The 24741-nt window shown below is 41.2% G+C and overlaps 1 protein-coding gene across 1 annotated transcript in view; it reads right to left on the bottom strand.

The window, feature by feature from the left end:
- Positions 1-8672: 8672 nt before the first annotated feature.
- The window catches only part of LOC140307674 (plasmanylethanolamine desaturase 1), a 45108-nt gene continuing 29039 nt past the window's right edge, over positions 8673-24741 (bottom strand). The window contains exons 4-6 of the mRNA XM_072386654.1: positions 22123-22267; positions 16641-16853; positions 8673-12557 (exon numbers count right to left, since the gene is read on the bottom strand). Of these exons, the coding sequence (XP_072242755.1) occupies positions 12433-12557; positions 16641-16853; positions 22123-22267 (483 nt within the window). The 3' untranslated portion in view covers positions 8673-12432. The remainder of the gene's footprint in view (positions 12558-16640; positions 16854-22122; positions 22268-24741) is intronic.

The raw sequence follows: 24741 nt of genomic DNA, 5'->3' as shown, positions 1-24741 counted from the left end.
CTGGGTAAATGTGGGCGACTTATCATAAGTCTATGCATTGGAGGCTTCAATAAATAAGAACCAATTCCTTCATAAACTGAGGCTTTTCTGCGGTCCTCTCTGCTTGGACTTTCAGAACAGTTTGAGAAGATTCCTGAAGCTGAAGCTCTGCTTTCTTCACCATCCTTACAACCTTTTTATTTCCATATCAAATTGATCTAAATCACTAATTACAAGACCCCAAAGAACCTCCTTTATACACGTATGTGAGTCCAAATGTTATTTCTAGTGATTTCTGTAGAGATGCGAGCAGTACTTTAACATTCCTCTGACTGAGCTCTGACCAACAGCAGGTAGGATGTGTGATGCACATATTTTACATTAAATCCCCTTAAACTTTAGATAATTAGATACAACCAGCAGGTGGCATCACAACAACTCCCCCTGCTGAGCTCTTCCACATCACTGAGAAACACTTTCACATCCCCCACAACTCTTTTCACCTCAGTGCAATATGCCTGCTATCATGCTGGATCCTCAGCGTGTAAGAAAAAAACACACCAACCATAGAATTTGAACAATAAAAGGAGAATAAGAATAACAAATGTGTTTAGTTTCAGAGCGTTTAAAAGGTTTAACTGCTGCCATAAATAGGGTCTCTATCGTGTGAGCAAGACGTGTGATGGAGCAAAAATCTTCCTCCCTTAGAGATAGATCTCTGTAGAAGTGACTGAGAACGTTTTTTTGGGGGATATAAGACTAGAATTCTGTCTGAAATTCAAAAGCATCGGACATTTAATCATGTTGCAACAAGGGAACATCTGCATACATAGGCTGTGGCGCAAATGTTCAAAGATACTGAGTTCTAAACAAGCTAAACAGACGGAGGCTTGCATTTTGTTTATACGAGTCATGAGACGTTCCCTTCTGCCCATCTGGGGGCGGACAGTGGTGCTGATTATGCTGAGGCTGTGGAATATCGTCTTCTTGGAGCAGACAGCACCGCTGACACCACCAAGGCTGTGGGACGTTCCCTTCTGAGAGCACTGATAGCAGACAGCAGCGACCTCCAAGGCAAGCTGCTTCTCATGCATTGGTACAATAGTGGCAACACGAGTGGTTACACAGAAGTAGAAATGATTATGATTATGTGAGCATAAAGGATGAAAAGTCTCTTTCTTTATGTTGTTGAAGTGACTTGCATCCATTTGAACAATGTGCTTCTTGGGAGAATGTGCAGCTTACGAGAAACCGAATTATGGGAAATAACATCACTTAGGCCCTGTGATGGACTGGCAACCTGTCCAGGGTGTACTCCGCTTCTTGCCCGATGACTGCTGGGATAGACTCCAGCCCCCCCACGACCCGACCGACGGATTATAGATACGGAGTATAGAAAATGGATGGATGGATGGAACATCACTTAGTTCAGGTTAGAAAGCAATCAATGATAGGACTGACACGCACTCTTCCCCTGACAATGCAGCCATTTTCTCAATGGAAGCCATTTTTATGAAGTTTCCCTCCCTTTTATTTCTTTTAATTCTTTTTTATGTTTGAATGTGAGTTCAGGTCACATCTGACTGTATGAACTGGACCTGACTGGTTTTTAATTACCCGGGTTAATGATTCAAATCTCCGCCTGAATCATGAATCATGAGGTCTCCATTAACCCGGATCCTGTGAATCCTACTCAGAGTCATTTCATTAATTGCAATTAGAAATGTTTACTGCTTGACAGCACAAATGAACATATTTCAATAACCATATATCAAATATCTGTTAAAGGGGGTAACAAAGTAATGACATATACTAATGGGTTGGGCATCAGTGGTCTTGTCCAGCATGGCATCAATCAAAATGCCACACGGGTCAGGATTCAAACCTGTAACAACACAGTTTGATGACATACAGCAAAAAATGCATGGATGAGTATAATTAAATTAGATAAAAATAGTGCTCCCGTGAAAAAAAAGCCGAGACCTGCCACTCCACCAGCTCTAAAAGCCAATGAGAAGAAATAGACTCTAAATAAAGTTTTGAAACGATTGAGGGTCTGATGTGAGAAGGTCTAAAAAGGCTGTTTCTAGGGAGAAGCAACTAATTCATAGACCTCGGTGCTCTGGATGGAGAATGATGCTTCAAAAGTTCAGGCAGGTAGGATGGAGTCATGACTTTGAGACTCTTAAATTAAATATGTACCTTTAAGGTCAATACTTTAATCAAGCTCAACACAGTTGTAGAGAAGGTTTAGATTTTACAGGTATCAGAAAACCTTACAACAGCTAGTTATCATGTGTCAGTGCTGTGTCGATGGTCTTTCTCAGTTTATTCTCTGTAACATCCAATTTTATTCAATCTCTCCAAACATCAGGCCTTGAGTACTTCCCAGATGTAAGGATTTAAAGAACTTGTGTCTGCTGATGCTATACAGTACTTAGCTGATAAAGGTTCATTTGATTTAGGAAAACTTTCATTTTGATGCCAAACAATGAAAAATACATGCTAATCTGACATAAAAATGTTTGCTGGGCCATTTTGAGTCAGTTTCACTGCATTTACAGCAGCATCACATGTTCTTCCACTCAGCTGTTTTAGAGGAAAGTTTGGTATCTTTGGTAGAATCCTGTGGTGTTGTGTGCCATAGACAGTAGAAAAGCCTTGTGTTAACATTAGTTAAAAACACAGAATGCAATCTTTTAAATCATTGAGAAGCTTTGCAGTAAGAACTTAAAGAATTGTCTCTTTCTGACTGAAGTTGTGCACTGAAAGTGAAAGTCTCTCGAGCCTCACTTCTTCTGTCAAGTCTCTTAATTGGCCTTCTCACTTGTACAAGCACCCGCAGGTGAGGCATGCACGCACACACAACTGCAACAGACATGTTGTCATTCACGTGCAGGTGTGCATAAACACAGAAAGCTACAGCGGGGTGTGAACACACCTCGATCTTTAACAAGGAGACGCTCACACCCTGTCTGACAAAAGTCACCTGCTGCTACACTTAGAGATGTCACCAGAGACGAGTCAATGCTCTCTGTCACTTCCACTCGCTGACTTCACTTATTGTTTGTGACAAAACCCAATTAGACCTCAGCTGGCTCTAGCTGGGGTCTCAGCTCACATTCGTCCAAAGTACATCCTTAAGAAATCAAAATAAAACGATATATGTGATGTAAAGATTAATACAGAGAGCAATTCTGGAAAACTGATGACAACAGCTTAAAGAGAAGCACAAAAGAATATAAAAGAAACAACAAATAAGATGCTCACTGTATTTAAAGTCGAACTTACTGAAACTGTCCAAAAACATAAAAATGACATTTATTTGTGAGTTTAACCCGAGCATGCATGGTTGTTTGTGTTGGACGGTGACCCATCCAGAGAGCACCCTGTCTCTCACTCACTGAACAGTTTATCCCCCTTTCTTTTCAGCAGCTGCCCTGAGAGCCTTCCATCTCTGGATTTATTCATGATCAGTTCTCTCTGAGGCAGCAACCACCGTTAAAAGAGCGTGTTGTCTTCCCTCAGAGTAAATGTCATGTTTGAAGTTCTCAATAGAATTGAAGACGGATGAGGATCAGAGGTCGAATCGGTACTTAGTCGTCTTTGAAGCCTTTGCTGCAGACTTCTTCCTGTCACCTGGGAAGCTCCTCCTCTGTTAATCCTTAAGGACAGCAGCCCACAGCAGCACCACTCATCCTCCCTGCTGGGACGCCCTGCGTCCATCAGGGATCCAGCATCGATTCATGCATCCATCTTCCTCAGCTCGTATCACAGGACCCTGCACTTAGATTTCAGTTCTGGAGTATGGTGGCAGTGACAGATACTGTTGTCCTGTGTGCAGATCTTAGAAGTCAAGCTGTTGAGTTTTGCATCCATCTGAAAGATATTTAATCTTTTTTTATTTTTTGTTTGTTCCTTTGGGCTCATTTTATTTGATGCAGTTAGGCTGCCAAATAACTATTCACACCTTAATATAAGGTGATAATCACTTCAATCATTATACTGAATCTCAGCTGAGAACAATTGCATTCAATAAAATCTCATGCTGTAAGAAATAATGTTCTAACTACAGTGGGATCACACCTCTCAGCCTCCCAGGGAAGGTCTTTCCTAGAGTGCTGGAAGGAAGAGTTACGCTGATGGTGGAACCTCGAATTAAGGAGGTTTTCATCCTGGTTGTGGAAAACCAGACTCTCAAGAGGACAGAGGATGCATGCTTTGCCAGCCTTCGTCTGTTTTGTGGTCAAAAAAGGCTTTAAAAGTCTTTAAACTATGTCTCATGGTGTCTTGCGGGAGGTGCTTCAGGAGCACAGGGTGCTGGGCTCATTGGTGCCCATTGGTGCCTGTTTCCTGTGGCTTTTAGTGTCATTTTGTCACTAATTTTGCGCATAGCCTTTATGAACAGAAACTGTGGGCACAGCTAAGGGGCGGAAGGTTTCCAGCCTGATAGGAGTAGGATTTCATCTTAGCTTTTTGCAGATGATGTGGTCCTGTTGGCTATATTCAAAGTGATGTATTTCAATTTGACGTTTGGTTCATGTGTCCATCACGTTCTGTGGGTTTAGCTGAGGAGCTAAGATTTGGCAGCCAGTAATCCAGGAAAAGGATATTTTGATGTGATACATTATCACACTGTCGGCTTAATTGTAAGCTGTGAAGTTCTCATAACCTTAACCACCTTGTTTTAAATACCAAACCTTAACCAAGTAGTTTGTAATTAGTAAAACTGTGATGAAACGGCAAGTGAAAGCAGACAGAAACAGACAGAATTCAAAAACCGTATTTCACAATTAATTTACCTGGAAGCAACAGCGACTGAGAGCAAAAACTGCCAATAAGTGGCACCGACCTTCAGCCCCTCCAACCTCCAACTGCGAGCTTTTCATGAATTAAATGTAAAGCAACAGCCAAAACGTGACCGTTTTCTGAAAGACTGCGACACAATTTTCATGTGCTGTAAAATTAAAAACACTGCAAAGATCACGTCTGTGGACAGAAATCTGTAGATTAAAGTGACTTGACTGTTTTTTTTTTCTGCTTTTATCTATTATTCACAGCTAGTTGGGATTAGGGTTAAAAATACAAGGTAAGGGACTGCAGAGTGATAATACACATGTATGGCTTAAATGTTTATGAGCACATTTTGGCATCACATTGCACTAATTCTGCCTTCTGCAACAGTTTCACAGTTGTTATCTTGGGACTGGGACACTTGGACATATGGACAAACGTACCTGTTGCTCACATGTGACTGATATATGATATATAATATCCCCATACTGAATGTAGTTCTGCATGTAGCAGAAAGGATTTGGTGGAGACCAGAGCAGAGCTAACATGTAAATAAAATTAACCATGAGACCGATGTTGTAATGATCTGGCTGATCACTTTTCACACTGTTATATAAAACCAGTGGTTTAAAAAAAAATGATAACCTTCTTTTTTATGATGATGTGTCAAAGCTACATATTCATGCCCCTGCATCTAACTGTGTTACCATCTAATCCTGCGTCTCAGTATGTCTGATAGAAACTTTAATAGCTGCCAGCATGACACACCGATCAGCCAAGCACATCAGTGTAGTGAGATCCAATATGTCACCACCATGCAGTGTGTGTGCGTGTGTGTGTGTGTGTGTGCATGTGTGTGAGGAAGGCTTAACAACATGCGTGGCTTGTTAGCTCTGTGTGCAACAGTGGAAGTGATGGCAGTAATGTGGGAATGACAAAAGAGCTCACACTGTGAGTTATATGAAGATGTGAGATGTGGCAACATGTTACATCAAAGATATGCGAGTGTGTGTGTGTGCATATATATTCTGTAAAGACTGTTTTTAAAGAGGCATTTTACATGTCAGGTGATTTTTCACCGTAACTAACTTTTATCAAGTCTTTTTCATCCAGTTCAAGTGTATCAAAGCAGTAAGATTACTTTCTTTTTTTCTTTTGAAAGGCTTTTCGATTTAAATATTGGGGCTTGTTTTTGTCGGCACCACTTTTATGCCTGTGTTGGATTACAGAGACTTCATGCATCTTTGCAGTGCTTACCTGAAAACGCTGACTCAGTACGCTCAGGTTTGATGGTCTTTTTTGTCCTCCTGTAGACTCACACATTAATACATTTGTATATACAGAGCTAATACTGGTCTGCTTCCACCCTGTCTCCTGAACCTAAATCTCTAAAAAAAAAAAAAAAAAAACGTTTTCCTTTTAACTTTATCAGGTACACCTTGCTAGTTTCCTTCAGAACTGCCTTAATTCTTCGTGGCATACTTTCAACAAGGTGTTGAAAACATTCCTCAGAGATTTTGGTCCATATTGACATGACAGCATCACGCAGTTGCTGCAGATTTATCGGCTGCACATCTATGATGCGAATCTCCTGTTCCACCACATCCCAAAGGTGTCTGTTGGACTGAGATCTGGTGACTGTGGAGGCCATTGGAGTACAGTGGACTCATTGTGACGTTCAAGGTCTTGAAGGGATATATAGAAGTCCGTTAACGCGTTAAATTTGACATATTTATTGACGTACGTTAATCTTGCCTAAAAAACTAATTTTGCATCAAAAGTTTAAGTTTTAATGAACTTCCTTTAATTTCGAGAGCCCTTGGGAACTAGTGGAAATTTAATTTCCGTTCCGCCACTAATTCGACTGCGACTGAAACTGAGACTTGTCAGTCCAGGCAACGCTTTTCCAGTCTTCTATTGTCCAGTTTTGATGAGCCTGTGCGATTTGTTGTCTCAGTTTCCTGTTGTTAGCTGACAGGAGCGGCACCCGGTGTGGTCTTCTGCTGCTGCAGCCCATCTTCTTCAAGGTTCCACGTGGTGTGCGTTCAGAGATGATGTTCTGCATTCTTTGGTAGGAACGAGTGCTTATTTTAGTTCCTGTTGCCTTCCTATCATCTGGAACCAGTCTGCCCATTCTCCTCTGACCTTTCACATATTATTTTCTCTTTTTTGGACCATTCTCTGTAAACCCAGAGATGGTTGAGGGTGAAAATCCCAGCAGATCAGCTATTTCTGACATACTCAGACCAGCCGTCTGGCACCAACAGCCATGTCACGTGCAAAGTCACTTAAATCCCCTTTCTTCCTCATTCTGATACTCGGTTTGAACTTCAGCAGGTTGTCTTGACCACCTACATGCGTCATGATTGGTTAAGTTTGTGTTAACAAGCAGTTGGACATGTGCACCTGATAAAGTGGCCGGTGAGTGTATATCATGAGTTACAAGTAACATGTTTTATACATACATACAAAATTTTGGTTTTACAAAACTGGCAAAATCAACTAAAACTGTGTCATAGCCAGTGTTCAGCTATGTTAAATTACAGTGATATTTCCAAAGCCAGTTATTGTGGTCTGAGAAGCAGTAAAACCTTCATTGTTGTGGCAACTGTAATGTGTAAGATGCACACGCTGTCCTAACTACTGCAGCATGAATCTGTGAAACTCTTGCTTTTCATTTCATAGAAAACATCTTTGTGCTCTATTAATAATCTAGAAAACATAGATAATCATATTCTTATTTAATCTAATCCTGATACATTCCCTCATGTTAAAAAATGACATGCTATCTCTTTCCAAAAATGTTAAAGTTTTCCAGCACCTGACCTTGGTAATAAACTGCATCAAGTCAAACAGTGAATACAGACTCAAAATGATCATTTCACTTCCTCATCACATGAAATCAGAAGTTTTTAGAATCTAGGCTCAACAAAAGTGTCACCTCTCTTTAAGTATATTCGACATCTTATCCGACAAAAGACGTGAAAGATACAAGAACATTAGTCTTTGACCATTATAAAGGATTTCCAGGCCCTTTACAAACTGTGTATGTATGAACCAACAGCACTGAGGATAAACAGTATGACTCAATGTGGTCTCATTGTTTTAAATGTGGTCTCATTTTTAGAGGAGCTAAAAGTTTCAGGATTTCACATCAGTGGGTCCTGCAGGGTTGTTCTGTTCCGGTGTTCGACAGCAGACACTGAAAACAAAGATTCATCTACTTTATGCCACTCATGGATACTTCACACCAGATCGTTGTCCGACTGTTTTGGTCTAATTTTAGGGGTCTCTATCTGATTTTTAACAGTTGAGAGAAAATCTGATGGTGTTTTAGTTCATTACTTTGTTAAAAACTAGAACATCTAAGAATCTATGTCAAACTGTATCCATGTATATCTGTGCAATAGGTGAAGAAAGAATATCATCACATTTCCAGAATAGCAGGAAAGACTCAAAGCTGACACTAGAGGGCGCTGGAGGTTCAGCGGTGGCATTTAACTTCAGCATCTTTGCATTTCTAACAGAAAAACATGCTTCAAGACTACTCTACATGACCCCATTTTGTGCTCTAATTTTGTCAGCAAATATTCAGGGATCAACAGGTTTGTTAATGTTAAGACAGAAGGAATAAAACTGCATTAAAGTCACGTGACTCCAGGGAAACAGCCTATTAGTCCTTTCAGCTCTGCAGTCAGATCAAAATAAACTGGATATCATTAGATTAGATTTTATTGCAGCAGTGCTGAATATATTTTTCCTCCTGCTGTCTGGATCCAACCTGCACACTGTGGACACACATGTTAAAACACGTTTTACTACATTTAAAACGAATAAAAGTCTAAAGAAACTCATCGAGACATTTTTGGAGTTTATCTTTATTTAAATCAAATAGCAGATAAAAACATTAAGGCAGATGAGCAGCGAGCTGCAAGATGGAACGTTAGAATTTAACTATACAAGGCTTGATCCATCAATAATAAAAAAATAGAAAATTATAAAGCCAGAGAAAACAACAAGATACAACGTGACAATGAGCTTGTGAATGTGTGTGTGAGACTGCATTTAAGAGTGCATTTCTGTGTGCATGCAGGGGAGACGTGATTTCATCTGTTTGTGTGTGGTGATGAGTGAATTACTGCTGTTATTATTGACCTTCTGTGACTGAAGGAGTTTCCAGCCTGGAAATGAAACTACGAGTCAAGCAGCTAAACTCTCCAGCAGAGTTAGTCAAAGCAAACCAAAGGGCACGTGTCACAGTTGTGTCTTTTTCATATTCACTTCACATCAGAACGGTGCTATGCATTTCTCTAATGAGTCTCTCTGATGTAGGTTCAGAGGTCTGTGACATTTCTTCAGAAATGGTGAGTTTAATATTTACAGCTGCAGACAAAAATGCACCAGAGCGCCGAACAGTTCAAAGAGTTCACACAAGTTTCCTTTAGAAACAAAAATAATCCAAATACCTGACATGATCTGAATGACTCCAGTTGCTATAAAGATGCTTTTTTGTAAAAGCAAATGATTATCTAATGAGCAAATCAGACGAATGAATTATCGATCAGGAAGGGCTTAAATCTCATCTGACTTCAGCAAATAAACAATAAAAATCACATCTTGGTGAGTAAGAAGATAAGCTATTCTGGTTCTGAGCTGTGCTGTGTTTTATGTGCACATGCAGGACTGTTACAGGCGTTTAGGACAGCCGAAAGCATCCTCCAACAAACCGAACTTTGTTATCAAAAGGTTTCTTTCAAATAAAACGTGACCTCTGCTTCTTTTCTCCCCTTTAAAGTGGCTCCAGAATCAACATACAAACATCCACCTTTCACCCACACCGCAAGTCACTGTCCAGGATCAAGTTAGCCTTAAATATTTGAAAATGCATTGAAAGAACAGACAGAATCTGGAGAGATGACAGCATCTTAAGTATCATGTTTCCATGTTACTGTAGATATGAAGCTACCATCAGCAGCCAGCTTAGCTCAGCACAAAAACTGGAAACCAGAAGACAGCCCACTGGGCTCAGGGTAAATGCAAACTACTCCATGTATGAATACGTTCATCAGAGGGATTTAGAAGTTCATTTAAGCCGTTTTCACATGGGTTGTGTCACAGCTGTTACTGTACCACTTTGCCAGTTTATAGACTAAACAGAGGACGAATCAGTGTGCTTAAACACAGCAAGCTGGCTTCAAAGAATCAGCCAAGTAACAAAAGCATCCTGTATTAGATCGTGTGTTACAGCAATCAGACTCAGCTGTTTGGCCAGTTGGGCTTCATGAGTACTGATGATAAGCAGCACCAGTTCTGACTCCCTCGTTCCATTTCTGTACTTACAAACAGGACACTGACAAATGTGCACGAGTCCTGCATTTAACAGGCAGTGTGAAAAGGGCTTTAAATAGAGCTAGGCTAGCAGTTTTCCACACCATGTGGGATGGTGCACCATATAAATCGGGTCTCCATTTAGTGGCAACGCAAACTGGACGTGACATGTTTCGACGGACTAGTTTCAAGTGAATAAACTAGGATGCTTAGCGTCGCCAGAAAGTGGCGGTATAGGCTACAATACTAGTGACTGAAATTCAGTAGAAGAAATAGATTTCCTAACAGGACAAAAAAAAAATAAAAACAACAACACTGTGGTGTGTTTTCTTCCACAATAAGAAAAATGGGAAGAGTTCTTCTTCAGGATTTACTTTAATCTCTGGGAATATCTGGGAAGATGCAGTTCAGTCAGATTAGTTTGTCACGTTCTGGATTAGACCAGAAACATCTGAACAGTCACGTCATATTAATTTGATTAACTTATAAATGCTAATCAAAAACTGGCAACGGAAACCGGCTATTGAGCTGTACGCCCTGTCGTTAACTGTGCCTTCAACACTGGTTTGGCTGGAAAAGATGGAAAGAGGAGAGGAGAGAATTTAACAGAAAGATGTCAAATAGCATTGCTATGGAAGAATGTTTGGATATAATGACTGGAATAATTACTCTGATCTCCACTCACAGTCCTGTTTCTGGACAGAGTGGATCCACTATATGTGAATTCAAGGTTTCTGCAGTGTTTGGGTCTACAATCTGTCAATTAACAAGCCGGTTCTGAGCAGAAATCTGATCCCCTGAGCTTAATTTGTGTCCCAAATATCAAACCTAACAAATCATAAAACATTCAGCCATGTTTTCACTTTACCGAATCTTTTCATCAGTTGCCATGTTGGGAAAGTTTTGGTGTCATCCTGGAGCTTGTTTAAACACGTTCTTACTCTTAGATACGTTTGCGTTTAGCAGAAAAAGGTTGGACCATAATTTTACAGGTTAGTGCTGCAGCGTGTGGATGAAAAAAGGATCTTTGAGGTTAGTCTGCAGGGTCTTCTTACACAAAAACCACCTCAGCGCAATTGGGATCCTTGCAAAATGGTATACAAACAAAACAACGACTTGCAGTGAGACAAATTCAACACAGTGTGACGACAAATTCACATTCTCCATTTCAGTTTTATGCTCGGCTGAGCTCACTGGCTGTCGCTTGCATTGATCCCAGGGACATCTGATCAAACATATGACAATAAATCAAACCAAATTTGATAAAATGCATCAAATATTCCTTTAAGTAAACACACCAAAGCATCTGCTACCTACTCTACACCTACGACAACTTCCTTAACCAACATTCACACATGACTAAAACCACAAGAAGTTCAGCTCGGCCGCGTTAATGTCTGCCAACGAAGACGGAAACCTGAAACTTTTCTTTCTGCCTTTGTACAACTGAACAGCATCTTACACAATGTGTTTATAAAACAATAGATAAAGCAGTCTTAAATCTTTTTTCATTGTCACCACTTATCACTTGGGCTAACATGTCATAACTTCTGTTAATCTGGATTCAAGTGAAATACAGAGAGACCCATCCTTGAATCAGAAGATCAGTTTAGAAGTGCTTCAATTCATACATGCAGAAGAGTTTTAATAAAGCTACAATAAAAGGTAGCGTGTGAGAGTCTTAGGCTGCAATCTCACTGCTTGCACGCGTGTATATTTGTAAGATTACGGTTATTACATGGATGCATGTACTTCGTCTGTATTTTGTCATCATTCTTTTGCAGCCTGTAAGCTCAGACACAGACATAAAAGATGTAAATAGTAACTCGATCTAAGAGCCTCCAATACCAAATACAGTGATCAGATTTTCATCTTTTTACGTGTAAATGCAAACATGAAGTTTCTAAAGGAACAAAAAAATACAATAAAACAAAAGAAACACTTAAAAAAAACAGTGTGTGTGCGTGGTGTAAGATGCTACCATCAGCAGGCAGCATGGTGTCACTTCTGGAGAGCCCATCCTCCAGAAACCCCCTACACCTACACACCACCACACCTCACTGGTTAAACAGGCCTGCCAGCTGACCGGGTGTAACAGCGGAGAGTTCTGCTCCGGCCTCGTACCGTTTTCACTTCCTCTGTTCAGAGCTTGTTGATGTTCTGGCTGCAGCACATCCTCAAATCATTTCAACCACAATTTGGCTTATTTGCAAACACGGTTTCTTTGAATGTTTAAAGCAAGAAGCACAGAGACATGAGTAAAAGGTGTGTATTTGCATCTACATGCCCATCCCTCCATTCATCCCTCTTTGTTGGTGTCACTGTGTTTGTTCATGAGTCGGTCTTCTTGGCCCATGCCAGGTCATCTGATCGTGGTTTCTGCCCCGTCAAGTGTTCGATCAATCGCTCCATCCACCTCCAAAAACCCAGCTGGTCCAGTGGATAGTTACACCAACCTGGGATGTGAGGAAACAAAAGGGAAAAAAAAAGGAGACGATTAGAGAAGAAGAAGTAAAAACATCTAAGATTCAAAAAAGAGGAGAAAACGACAGTTTTGTTTCAATTCAATTAAAAGCGAATTTTATGTCAGTTTTTTAACTGTTGGTGAAGCAAAGGTGCATAAGTCAGATTTCTTTCACCTGCTTTTAAGTGAATAAACTAGTCCACGTCAAGACAACGGCTGAACAGGCTAACGTAGTGGATGCCAGACAAAAACTTGAATTTGAGGATGAAAACAAACCAAAGCAATGGCCTTGGTCATATGAGAAGAGAAATATTTAATTCAAGCAGGTCCCATTGAGACCACCCATCACTTACATATTTAAATGTAGCAAAACATGATGAAAAAAAGTTCTGACTCAACATACATACAATGCAATACCCACCGTTTCACCATAGATGCTTTCCTGAAAAGGCAAAAAACACCTAAAAAGATTAATTTGATTTTGTCAATTTTGGAAAATTGTCCTTTTTTTTCTTTGGTTTCCAACAAACATTTCTAACCTGCGACTTCAAAATGTGCTTTAATGAAAAAACGTGTGCTTGTTAATCAGCTAAAAGTGAAACTTACTATGTTGAGAAGGGAAAAAAAACAGGTTGACCAAGGAATAACAGACAAAAGCAGTCAACCAATCAGAAATGGTCTCCATTTGTTGCCGAGCAAAATTCAAAGGAAGTGTTATAGGATTAAGAGACTGATGACACTAAAGTACAGGCCTAAGCGTTTCTGACAGATCGCTCCACAGTCTTGGACCCCTGAGGGGATTCTGTTACTGTATTTAGATATTTATTTTGGCTGTGGCTCCACCCACTGCTCCAGCTGCAGCCTCAGGGTAAATACTGGGTCAGACTGAACTCCGTCTATCCATCCCTCCTCTTTTTTATTTATTGTGCTTTCTCCTCTTTTTTAATCACCTCCTCAGTTCTTCTAACCTCATCATCATACTGAGGGGTGGAGGGATGTAGGGATCCTCCCAGGAGACATCCTTAACCCCTGCTAACACATTTGCACATGCTCACACACATTAACATCTGTAATTTTTTAGTTCTTGTGAAGTTTCCAGAACTTTATCAGCTTTGAATGTGTGTGTTTAGGTTAAATACAGTCGGGTAAGTATGGCTGCAGGCCAAAACACATTTACAACTACACATGAATGTATGCATGACTATACAATACTCACACGCACTCATCCATGCAGAATTAAAGCGTTGCTGCTTTAGAAGCAGCGGAGCAGTCCCCTGACACTTGAGATGAAAATCTCTTTCACACACACACATTCATACATATATATATATGTACAGAGGCAAGAAGCAAATAGAAACATCCACATGGGTACGTAACGATGTGGTGATGCTCACACACCACCACATCACACCCATCATGTCTATGCATAGGGTGCATGCTACAGATGCAGGGATGTGAGTGTCCCTTCTGTGACCCTCTCTCATTTAGAAGACGTTAAAGCAGCCAGAGCTTCTGTTTGATTTCATTCTTTCCTTCCATCTCTCCCTTCATTTCTCTGCACTCCTCCTTTTATCCCTCTAAATCCCTGCTTCCTACCCAGCTTTGCCTCGCCCTCCCACCATCTCTCCCCCTCCCGTCCTCCCTTGTCCTCCACCCCCCTCCCCTCCGCCTGTGAAGTCCTATTTGTTAGAACAGACAGCAGGTTAGCATTAAATATACATGGGGATTGTCAGCCGGTGGCAAACACAAAGGCAGCTAGGCGAACCCCAGTGGAATCCAAGCCGGGCCCAGGCAGCCAGGCTGCGGGAGCAGGGGGCCGACGCCGTCCCCTGTGGGCCCCCTCGACCGCCACCAGCCCATCTCTGCACCCCCATCACACACACACACACACACAGGTTAGAAACTGAAGAGGAGGTCAAAGGGACTAGCACACACACAGATGCTCGAGTATGCAGATGTACATGTGTGTGTGTGCACAGACACACGGTTTTGCTGTGCCACACATCTGTCGTCCGCTGGGGCGCAGGGTGACGTACGAGCTGAATCCCCCTTGTGTACCCTCTCTCTCACCCAGATGCACGCAGAATACTGAATGTGGATCCATTACAGAGGCCTTGGGTCTCTAAAGACCCACACACACGCAAACACAACATCTTCTTTTAGTTATTTATAAGAAGCCGACAGACAGACAGAAAGACACAGCCGCCATTTTATTTGAATCTGCTGAGAACTGTGAACGAAATTATTCTGGAATAATTGGCCTCAAATATGATCCAAAATGGCAGCCCACAACAATCACACACAGTGATGGTGTTTAAAACAAAACATTTTGTGCACGGTTGCTCAATTTTGTGATTGATGCAAAACTAGAAAACAAGCAATGTTGTTTTATTTATTTTCAAACTGTCCAGAGACAGATTTTTGTTCGTACACGCCCACTTTCAATCCTGAGGTTTTTCGTATCAGGACATAATAAAGAATTATCTGGTTCATAACTGCTCTTAAAATGAAGTAACTATAACCTCAGATGGACAGAAACACACAACATATTACACTGTGTCATTGATTGAACAAATACTATGATAAAATGCAGAAACAATGTCTGAAAAACTAAGTGAACCCCTTGATCCAGCAGCTTGTAGCAGCAGCTTCAGCAGCAGTGAGCTGCAGTAATGGTTTCCTGCGTGACGTTATCAGTCTCTCTTATGGTTGTGGAGGAATCTTGGCCCACTCTTCTTTCCAGCGTTGCTTCAGCTCATTGAGGTTTGCAGCATTGGTTTCTGCACAGCTCTCTTAAGGTCCCACCACAGCATTTCAGTCAGACTGAGGTCTGGACTCTGACTGGACCATTTCAACACCTTGATTCTTTTCTTTTTCACACATTCTGTTGTAGATCTGCTGCTGTGTTTGGGATCATTGTCCTGTTGATGAGCCAGTTTCAGCCCAGCTTTAGCTGTGGGACAGATGGCCTCACATTTGACTCTAGAATACTTTGGTATCCAGAGGAGTTCATGGTGGACTCAATGACTGCAAGGTGCCCAGGTCCTGTGGCTGCAGAACAAGCCCAGATCATCAGCCCTCCACCACCGTGCTTGACAGCTGGTATGAGGTGTTTGTGCTGATATGCTGTGTTTGGCTTCCTCCAAACGTGCTGCTGTGCATTATGACCAAACATCTCCACTTTGGTCTGGTCTGTCCAAAGGACATTGTTCCAGAAGTCTTGTGCTTTGTTCAGATGCAGCTTTGCAAACCTAAGCTGTGCTGCCATGTTCTTTTTAGAGAGATGAGGCTTTCTCCTGCAGCCCTTCCAAACAAGCCATCCTTGTTCAGTCTTTTTCTAATTGTGCTGTCATGAACTTTAACCTTTAACATGCTAACTGAGGCCTGTAGAGCCTGTAGCTCTTGGCTTTTTCACCTTGGGGTGAACTTGCTGGGACGTCCACTCCTGGGAAGATTGACAGCTGTCCTGAATGTTTTCCACTTGTGAATAATCTTTCTCTCTGTAGAATGATGGACTCCAGATAGTTTGGAAATGGTCTTATAACCCTTCCCAGATTGATGGGCAGCAACAGTTGCTTCTCTAAGATCATTACTGATGTCTTTCCTCCTTGGCATCGTGTTAACACACACCTGAATGCTGCAGAGCAGCAAACTGACAAAACTTCTGCTTTTATAGAGGTGCTCAAACTTACTGATGATCATTTAATCAGTGCATTGATCAGCAGCACCTAGCGACTCCTAATTCCTATGGGAGCAGTAAGGGTGGACTTTTCACACACTGCTTCTGCATTTTTCTCAGTTTTTGTTTAATAAACGATGACATTGTGTAATATATCACGTGTTGCTGTGATACACAAAACCTTCGAACTGAAAGAATGTTTACTTTCTGTACCACGTGACATATTTGCAGAGACTGGATGTTTCAAAGGAAACAAACACTTCCTCATCACAGAGAAACAGCAGTGATGTTGGTAGCAGCAGGGAGAATCTTTCACAGAAAAAACCTTCGTACTGTCTAACAAAGGCAGCGTAGCACCACTCGACCGTACGGTAGCAAATCAGTAACAACTCATACCTGTAGTAATGCAGTAATACGTCTCATGTGGAGAGACGTGGTGGATGCGGTGATGTTTCCGTGGCAACACCAAATTCCAGTCCTGAAGCAGCGTGACCCAGCGTGGGAGGCCGAAGTAGGAGTGGCTCCACTTATGAATCTGATTGGTCAATGTCACAAAAACCGCCAAAGCAAAGACAAAGCAGTCCCAGGGGTAGGACGCCGCCAAGGCCTCTGAAAGGTGACAGGAAACAGACGGGCATTTACACAGAAGAACAAGAGAGTTAAACTAAATGATCAGCTGTTTAGTGTAATGAAGAAGGCCAGCACTCCCACAGAGAGGATGATGGGGAAAGCCTGAGAGGAGATGAGTGCACGGAAACAGGAGATAGATGTTGAATAGAGATAACTGGAGAGGAGAGGAGGACAGAAATAAGTAGGATGATTTGGAAAGAGCGTGTAAAGGCCTGTATTATAACTAAATAAAATTAAAAAAGAAAGTAAACAACGTTTAGGAGATCAGCCATCTGACATCAACTGAACAAATTATTCCAAGCTGCCTTTTTGTTTTCCTGTGTTTTCATTTCAGAGGAAAGAAAGAGTTCAGAGCCACAGGCGTTAAGGAAGATTTAAGCCAGCCTCCCATGGGGTTGAGCACCTCACCTCTCACCTTTAAGCCGTCACAACAGATTCCTACACCGTCTGCTCTTTACTGAGCAAGTAAATGTCCCACTGATGTTCAAATATAACCATGAGTCATCACCCCTCACCTATAAATATTTAAACACCTTCTGCAATGCCACTCGGCTCAAAAAAGAACTAAACATCATTCCTATCATGGTGTTCTGGGACCGGACAGGCCATTTTCATGTCATGTTCAGATGCAGGTTGGGTTGGAGCTCAGCTGAAGGGTGGTGCTTTACCGACTGAGGTTTCACACAACGAGAGGTTATACAAAGCTGCAGGATGAGTCAGAGAAAGATAAACAGATTTAACATCTAACCTGGTAAAAAGAAGGGAGGAGCGTTCATAAATCATTTATTCAGAGTGATGCACCTTTTAAAAAAAAACAGTTTAGGATGCATTTAGAAATATGAGCCAACAACATACATATCGATATTTAGCAGCTGTATTAAAATTGTATCTTATTAAAACATATCACATGATGATGATTAAGTCATTGGTAGCTTTAAATTTGATTTGATGGGTGACAAACATGTCAGGACTCATGCAGGAGTAGCTCTAAACGACATTTCTGGAATATGACAAATTAGTGCTGTTGACACTTTAACAGCTTTTGGATGTTTCTGATCAGCCCACATATATTCCAATACATTAGAAACAGTAGAAATCTGTGCTGTTCCACTGTTACAGCTCTTGTTATTCACTTGAGTCTTCTGTTGCTTTGACTTACAGCTGTCCTCTCCATCTACCTCCACCCCTTGTTCCCTCTTTTCTGGTTAAAACTACAATCTCTTGACCCCAGTTCAAGTGCAGACATGACAGCTGGAGATGTCAGCTCATGCTTTTCAGCTTTCCCCTTTTAGCTCTGTCTCCGTCTTTGTCTGGTGACCGCTCGACACAGAGAGGAGCTTGATATGACAGGTTTAGATGTCATCTTGCCGCTACATGACCCTCTGCTACCCCCACCCCACGTGCTTTCCTGCTTCTCCTCTCCTCCAAGCGCACTCAGCCGCTGTCTCAAACTCTTAGCGGTGACCTCTTCAGGTGCAGACATGACAGGTGTAGATGTTACAGTGTCTCTGTGTCTGTTTTGTGACCTCATGGCTCCCTGCAGTGAGCAACATGACAAGTGTGGATGTTGCCCACAGGTGGACCTCAGCCCTGTTCCCTTCCCACTAATCTTCCCTCCTCCATCATCCTCAGGTCCTCTCTTATTCTTCATTTATTTGTCATATTCTTTCTGTGTTCTCAGTGTGTATTCATTCATTCATCTCTGACAAGAGGAATGCATTTTACTTTAGAACCTGATCTTTGAGCGTTACTGCGAGCCAATTTCTTTTTTTCTTATTTTGTTGACACCTGAGGTAGTTAAAACCTGTTTTATAGTACAGATTACAGCATTGTGGCAACAACAAAAGAAACATAGTGAAAGGAGTTTGAAAAGTTCAAGGTGAGCAGTCTGTTACCGGCATCTAACCAATATGTTGCTGGTTTATCATGATAGTTTACGTTATTTATATGTTATGTAAATGACAACTGCCGTGGTTTATATATTCAGTGTGGATGGACGACGTATGCTATGAGCTGAGCTTACTGCCTTATCATGTAAGAGCTGGCCCTCGGGTTGCACTGTTTTCAGATCAGAACACAGCTAATCAGTTCATCCACAAATGAAAATTAAATGAATAAACACTTTATTTATCTCAAAGAGAAATCACTTAATGCAAAGAGCAATATAAATATAAATGCAGACAAATTCAAATATCGAGCCTGGCATGATTTAAGACAGACTGAGGTGAAATAGAAAGTTGTCCTGACATCTCACTGACCAGAAGTTGAAATACTTTTTGGAAATCACGGATATGTCCTCTCGGACAGTGTTTCTCAATTCTGGTCCTCGAGTACCACCGCCCTGCATGTTTTCGATGTTTCCCTCCTCCACCACACCTGATTCAAATTATCAGCTCGTCATCAAGCTCTGCAGTGGCCTGATAAGGAGCCATTCATTTGAATCAGGTGTGGTGGAAACATCGAAAACATGCAGAGCAGTGGTACTCGAGAACCGGAATTGAGAGACACTGCTCTAGGATAGCAAGCTTCTTATTACAGTTTAAAGCCTGCAAATGTGTTCATTAGTGCATGTGGTATGAGCAGCTTGGACACCTGTTAGCGCTGAATGATACAGACAGGTTGTTTCAGCATGTATTACAACAACAGGGCTGCGTAGTTACAGAGTCTGGATGCTGAACTACAACAGAGTCCCAGTACTGTTAATCACTAAAAATCATACATCAAGCAACAACCGTAAATGTAACTTTCAGACCTACATCACTTATTTTCAGCTCCCAAACTGAGAAACATCAGATGCACAACATGTTTTGTTCCTCTGAGAACGTTCTGACCTAATTCTAAGACCTAGTAAGTTTCTTCCATTATGTCCCAACATGTAAACCTGAAGAATTCAAAGAGGTTGTTCTTTCTCTTCATCATGAATGGAGATAGACGGATAGAAAACTTTGCAGAGTCATCAAAATATTGTTGAAATATATTTTCTAAAAGACGACAACACAAAATAAAAGCTGGATTGGTATTATTCGAGCAAAAAGAATGTTTCTTAAATGCTACCGTGTGATAAAAATCAAGACTTTTATCTTTCTAACATGTTTTGTGAATGTTTGAAATCATCATAAGTGAAATAAATTATCAGCACTGTGGCTGAACCTTTCTGTGTTGGAGCTGAAGTGTACCAACAGTTTCATAAACACAGATTCTGACTTTCATGTCCAACGATCTGAAAGAACCCATCCAGTCAGCTTTCAGGGGAGGCCCCAGAGATCAGGACTGAGCTTTAAGTGGCAACAGCAAAGTAACATTTGGGATCTGATAATAAAGTTATGACTAAGGCCAGTGATATCCATCTTCACCTTTTACATTTCACTGTTCTTCACTCATGTTCTTGCTTCACGTTTCCTGAGTAGGAACTAAGGACTATTTTGAAAGTCGACTGGTCATCGATTATTGAAACGATTAATCGACTAATCAGTTAATCACTAAATAAAACAATCCAAAACTGAAAAAGGATACATTGAAGCTATATTTTATCTTGTCTTTTAACATTAACATTAGTTGAAAATGCTAAGAAGAGTGCGGCTGTAATGCACCAACAGTCAAATCAATACCAAAAAGTGAACAAGTGAAAAAGAATACAGCCTGGTTGTAACTTTGGACTGTGAAGTTGAATAATACAATTTTAATGTTGCACTTTAATGTTAAAATCCAAGAAAACTCCGCTTATCTATAGCTAGCAGGCTACACTAACAAGCTAAATATCCTACCAGAGCTCCAACCTGCTTCCTCTTCAAATGATCTTGCATGACAGACATGTTCCCATGATACGTGAGGTCGGCTTTACAAAACTTGCAGGTAATATTTTTTTTCCAGGTGTTGAGGGTGAAATGTTTCCAGACCCTGGACACTTTTGGATGAGAGGACGATCTTTCAGCCGCAGCCATTTCACTAAATACAGTCATCTCCCACTATTATTCACCCTAAAGCGCATGCATCTCTAAGTAGAAATGGGTAGGAAGTGAGATGACTCACTCCATAAGAAAAATTATGTTCAGCTCGACAGCGTAAAAAAGACATTTGATGACGGAACCGACAATTATCGAGAATTAAATACGTTGGCGACTATTATGTTATCGATTTTTGTCGACAATGTCGACTAATTGTTGCACCCTTATTCCTGAGTGTACCGTATGGATTAGTGTGAGGGTGTAAACAATATTTTACTACTGATATCGTCATGTGCCAATTTGGTGGACACTGCCAGAACCTAAAAAGGATGAAGTACTCCAATAGTACAACTAGGTATTGTGTAGATTGGAGAAGTTTTTCAGTGTTTGAGTGGAGATGGAGGCAAAGACTGACTTGCGTATATATACATGCAACGATTCAATGGTATAGAGTTAAATCAGGATAATTTAAATGAATGAGACAACCATTTCTTTAATCAACCCGTCCTAAAAATAAATAAATTTAACACTTTGAAAAGTGTTAAATTCTGTGTTAATTAATGTTTTGTTTCCACTCTGAGCTTTAATATTTCAGATACTTACACAGCGATGGGAGGTAATACCTATTCATATGTTGTTTTGTTGTTTTCAGCTGTTTATTTTGCCCTTTAGTATCCTGCTAACTTGATTTTTATCAGACACGCTCAGTTCCAGCTGCTTGCGAACAGCTTAACCCCGCAGCACTGTACGCAACCTCGCCTTTAACCCAACTAACTGATGTCAACTCCCCTGCTCTCCTCCCATTAGCGACCTTTAAGCTCAAGTTGAAGTGCAGACATGACAGGTGGAGATGTCACCTCCTCAATAACAGCTTTCTCTGTTTCTCCTGCTGATCCTCCTCCTCCTCCCGTCCCTCCCTCCCTGCCCTACACTCACAGGGTCAGTGCACATGATTACCAGCAAAATTGCCCCATGCCTTCCCACAACATCACATACTTTGGCACCGTCCAATACTCAGGCCCTGCTATGGATTGTTCAACAGTGTGTAGTTGACCTTCTGAAGTCCTTTTGTGCACTTTAAAGGTTTATGAAATTTAATTATGAGCATGTTGAGAGGTAACTGGATCAAATTTAGCAATTTGTTTTCACACAGGATGAGAAAACCAGGTTTTCCTCCTCCTCCTAATGAATCTGAATGTTCCATATCTTCCCTACATGCATACACGTGGTACATAACTTGTGTTTCTGTGTTTGAAAAAAAACTGAATTCTGTATTTGCATGTGAACACGTGTGCATGAGCTACCTGGTGTGTAAGTGAGGAACTTGTAGGCCATGTGAGCCAGTGGTAGGACGGGGATCATACAGTTGTCACCGTTGGTTTCAATGAAGTCATGGCGAGTGATGGCTGTTGGATCAATGTGGTGCTCCCTGAATGGTCGAATAAATGCCTGCAAAGAGACAAAGAAAGAGAAAAACCACACGCTGAAATAGTTTTTTGTGCATTTCTCCACTTTCTAGACTTAGCAAACCTTGTGTATCTGTGGCGATCAGAACTTTTGTTACACAGAAATGGCTTTAAGTGAGAGGATGGATTCATTCATGGTGAAATGTTGCTCTGCACTTTGATAAATCAAATGACAAAGACACTGTTTGATTGTATGAGCGTAGGCACATATTCCAAAACTAAAACTGTTTTGGAAAACACATGAAACTAAAGCTGAATCCATCCATTCATTCATTTTCTGAGGCTTATCTGGGATCAGATTGAGGAGGAGATTCCCAAACCTTGTTCGCAGCCACCTCTTCCAGCCGAGCTGTGCCTAAATCAGCCAAGAGATGTAAACTTTACAGCCAGTCCTGTACCTTCTCTCAGAGGGGCATCCCCATAACATTCTTCCTGGTAGACGTCCATCATCCATTAGGCAACCTGACCAGATGACAGAATAACCCCAACTAATAACCCCTGTTGATGTGAAGGGGCAGTTATTCTACTCTGAGCTAAGAAGAAGAGTGGAAGCTAATTTTTCCTGTTTGTATTGTGTGTCACTACCCACAGCGAACGGCCACCTGTGAGGGTTGCTTTGTCTTTTGAATCAACCCTCTCTTCACCACAACAGAGCGGTACAATGTCTGCGTCACTGCAGACACCCCGACCATCCTGTTAACCTCACACTCCAGTTGACAGCCATTTGTGAACAAGACCCCAACACACTGAAACTTCTACATTTAAAGGGGAAGTTCGGTTTTTTTTAAACGTGGTCCTTATTTCTGGCATAAAATACTCACCGATAACAGTTTGGTGAAAGTCGGCGTCCTTCGGCTGATATTTAGATCACTCGAGATCCGCGTATATCTTTATTTCACCACTACTTTAAGAGAATGAATGAATGAACGCGTACTATTGCTCTGTTAGCGCATAGCTGCTGTGTTGTTGTTATCGGGGGCTTTCTACACCCGGGTCACTTGGGATGACATCATCGCCGCGCGCCGCTGCAGCACAGCTTATTTACTCCATGCTCTGTGACGGTCGGCTATCTTCACATGGAGTTTGCTACTGATAGTTTTGTGCAACATGGCAGGATATTTATCAGATTTTGACGACGTGGACTGAGAGTATGTGGACCTCCTTACCATTCTGAGCCAGAGTATACGGATGAGGAGCTCCTGGAAAGGAGGATGCAGAAGCAGAGAGAGAAACTGAGCTGTGCTGCAGCGGTGCGCGTCGATGACGTCATCCCAAGTGACCCAGGTGTAGAAAGTCCCCAATAACAATAACACGGCAGTCCTGAACTAACAGTGTAATAGTACGCGTTCATTCATTCATTCGTCTTAAAGTATTGGTGAAATAAAGACAGCTAATGCCTTATTTAGAGGCTGTATTGTCGATGCCTGGTTCTCTCCTGTTATGTGGATATACGGATCTCGAGTGATTTAAAAAGTGTCCACAGGATGCTGACTTTCACCAAAATGTTATTGATGAGTAAATGAACGTATTTTATGCCAGAAATAAGGTCCAGGTTTAAAAAAAAAAAAAAAACTAAAAAAACTTCCCCTTTAAGGCAACAACTCACTCCCAACCTGGAAAAGGCAATCCACCCTTTTCTGACCAGGACCATGGCTTCAGACTCTCAGCTGCAAACCACATCAGTTTAAAGCCAATAGGACCACATAATCTGCAAAAAGCAAAGATTTGATTCTAAACCGAGTCTTTCGCTGCACCAAGGATTTCTGTCAGTCAAAGCTACAAACAAAATCAATGAGGGAACAAGTCTGAGTATAGCTTAAACATATAATTTAATATATCAATCACTTCTTTAGCAGTAACCAGATGTAACGTTTATGCTGATATTAATTTGGCTGATGATTGGAGATTTTTTTAAATAAACACAAACCCTAAAAGTCAACCATAGACTGCTCAATTCATTTTATATTCCAGTAAAAACTGCAAAGCAGAACAGAAGGTTTAGTTTTCGCAAAAAATACAGATGAAATGGGCACATTCATTCTCACAGTTTCGGCATTCTAATAGACCACAAAACAGTAACCTGCACTTACACACACAAATGACCCATGAACGGACCAGAGAAATTGAAAAATATGAGGTTCAAAACACGCTCACAAACCCCACCTGCACTGTGAAGAGGCAGACACCTGTCTGTGAGAGTATGGGGGTCTCAAATAAAAGAATGAATTTGAATCTCAGAAGCTCAGAAGAGGACAAAGAGAAGCACACCCACAAGCACACAAAGGATAAAGGTAATTTATTTCCCTGGGTGGAAAAAGCAGAAAAAGGAAGATTTGCATGTGCTTTCCCACAGTGTGCTTGTGTGAGCGTGTGCACAGACGCTGAAGCATCAGCATGAAAACTCATTATTGTCAGGTTAGTTGTTCGGAACAATCACAACCGCCTATCTGTGAACGT

Source organism: Leuresthes tenuis, unplaced genomic scaffold (assembly GCF_036924035.1).
Source record: "Leuresthes tenuis unplaced genomic scaffold, fLeuTen1.0.hap1 SCAF_5, whole genome shotgun sequence".
NCBI lineage: Eukaryota > Metazoa > Chordata > Actinopteri > Atheriniformes > Atherinopsidae > Leuresthes > Leuresthes tenuis.
Note: the sequence above shows the minus strand (reverse complement) of the source record. Positions and strands in the feature narration are given on the sequence as shown.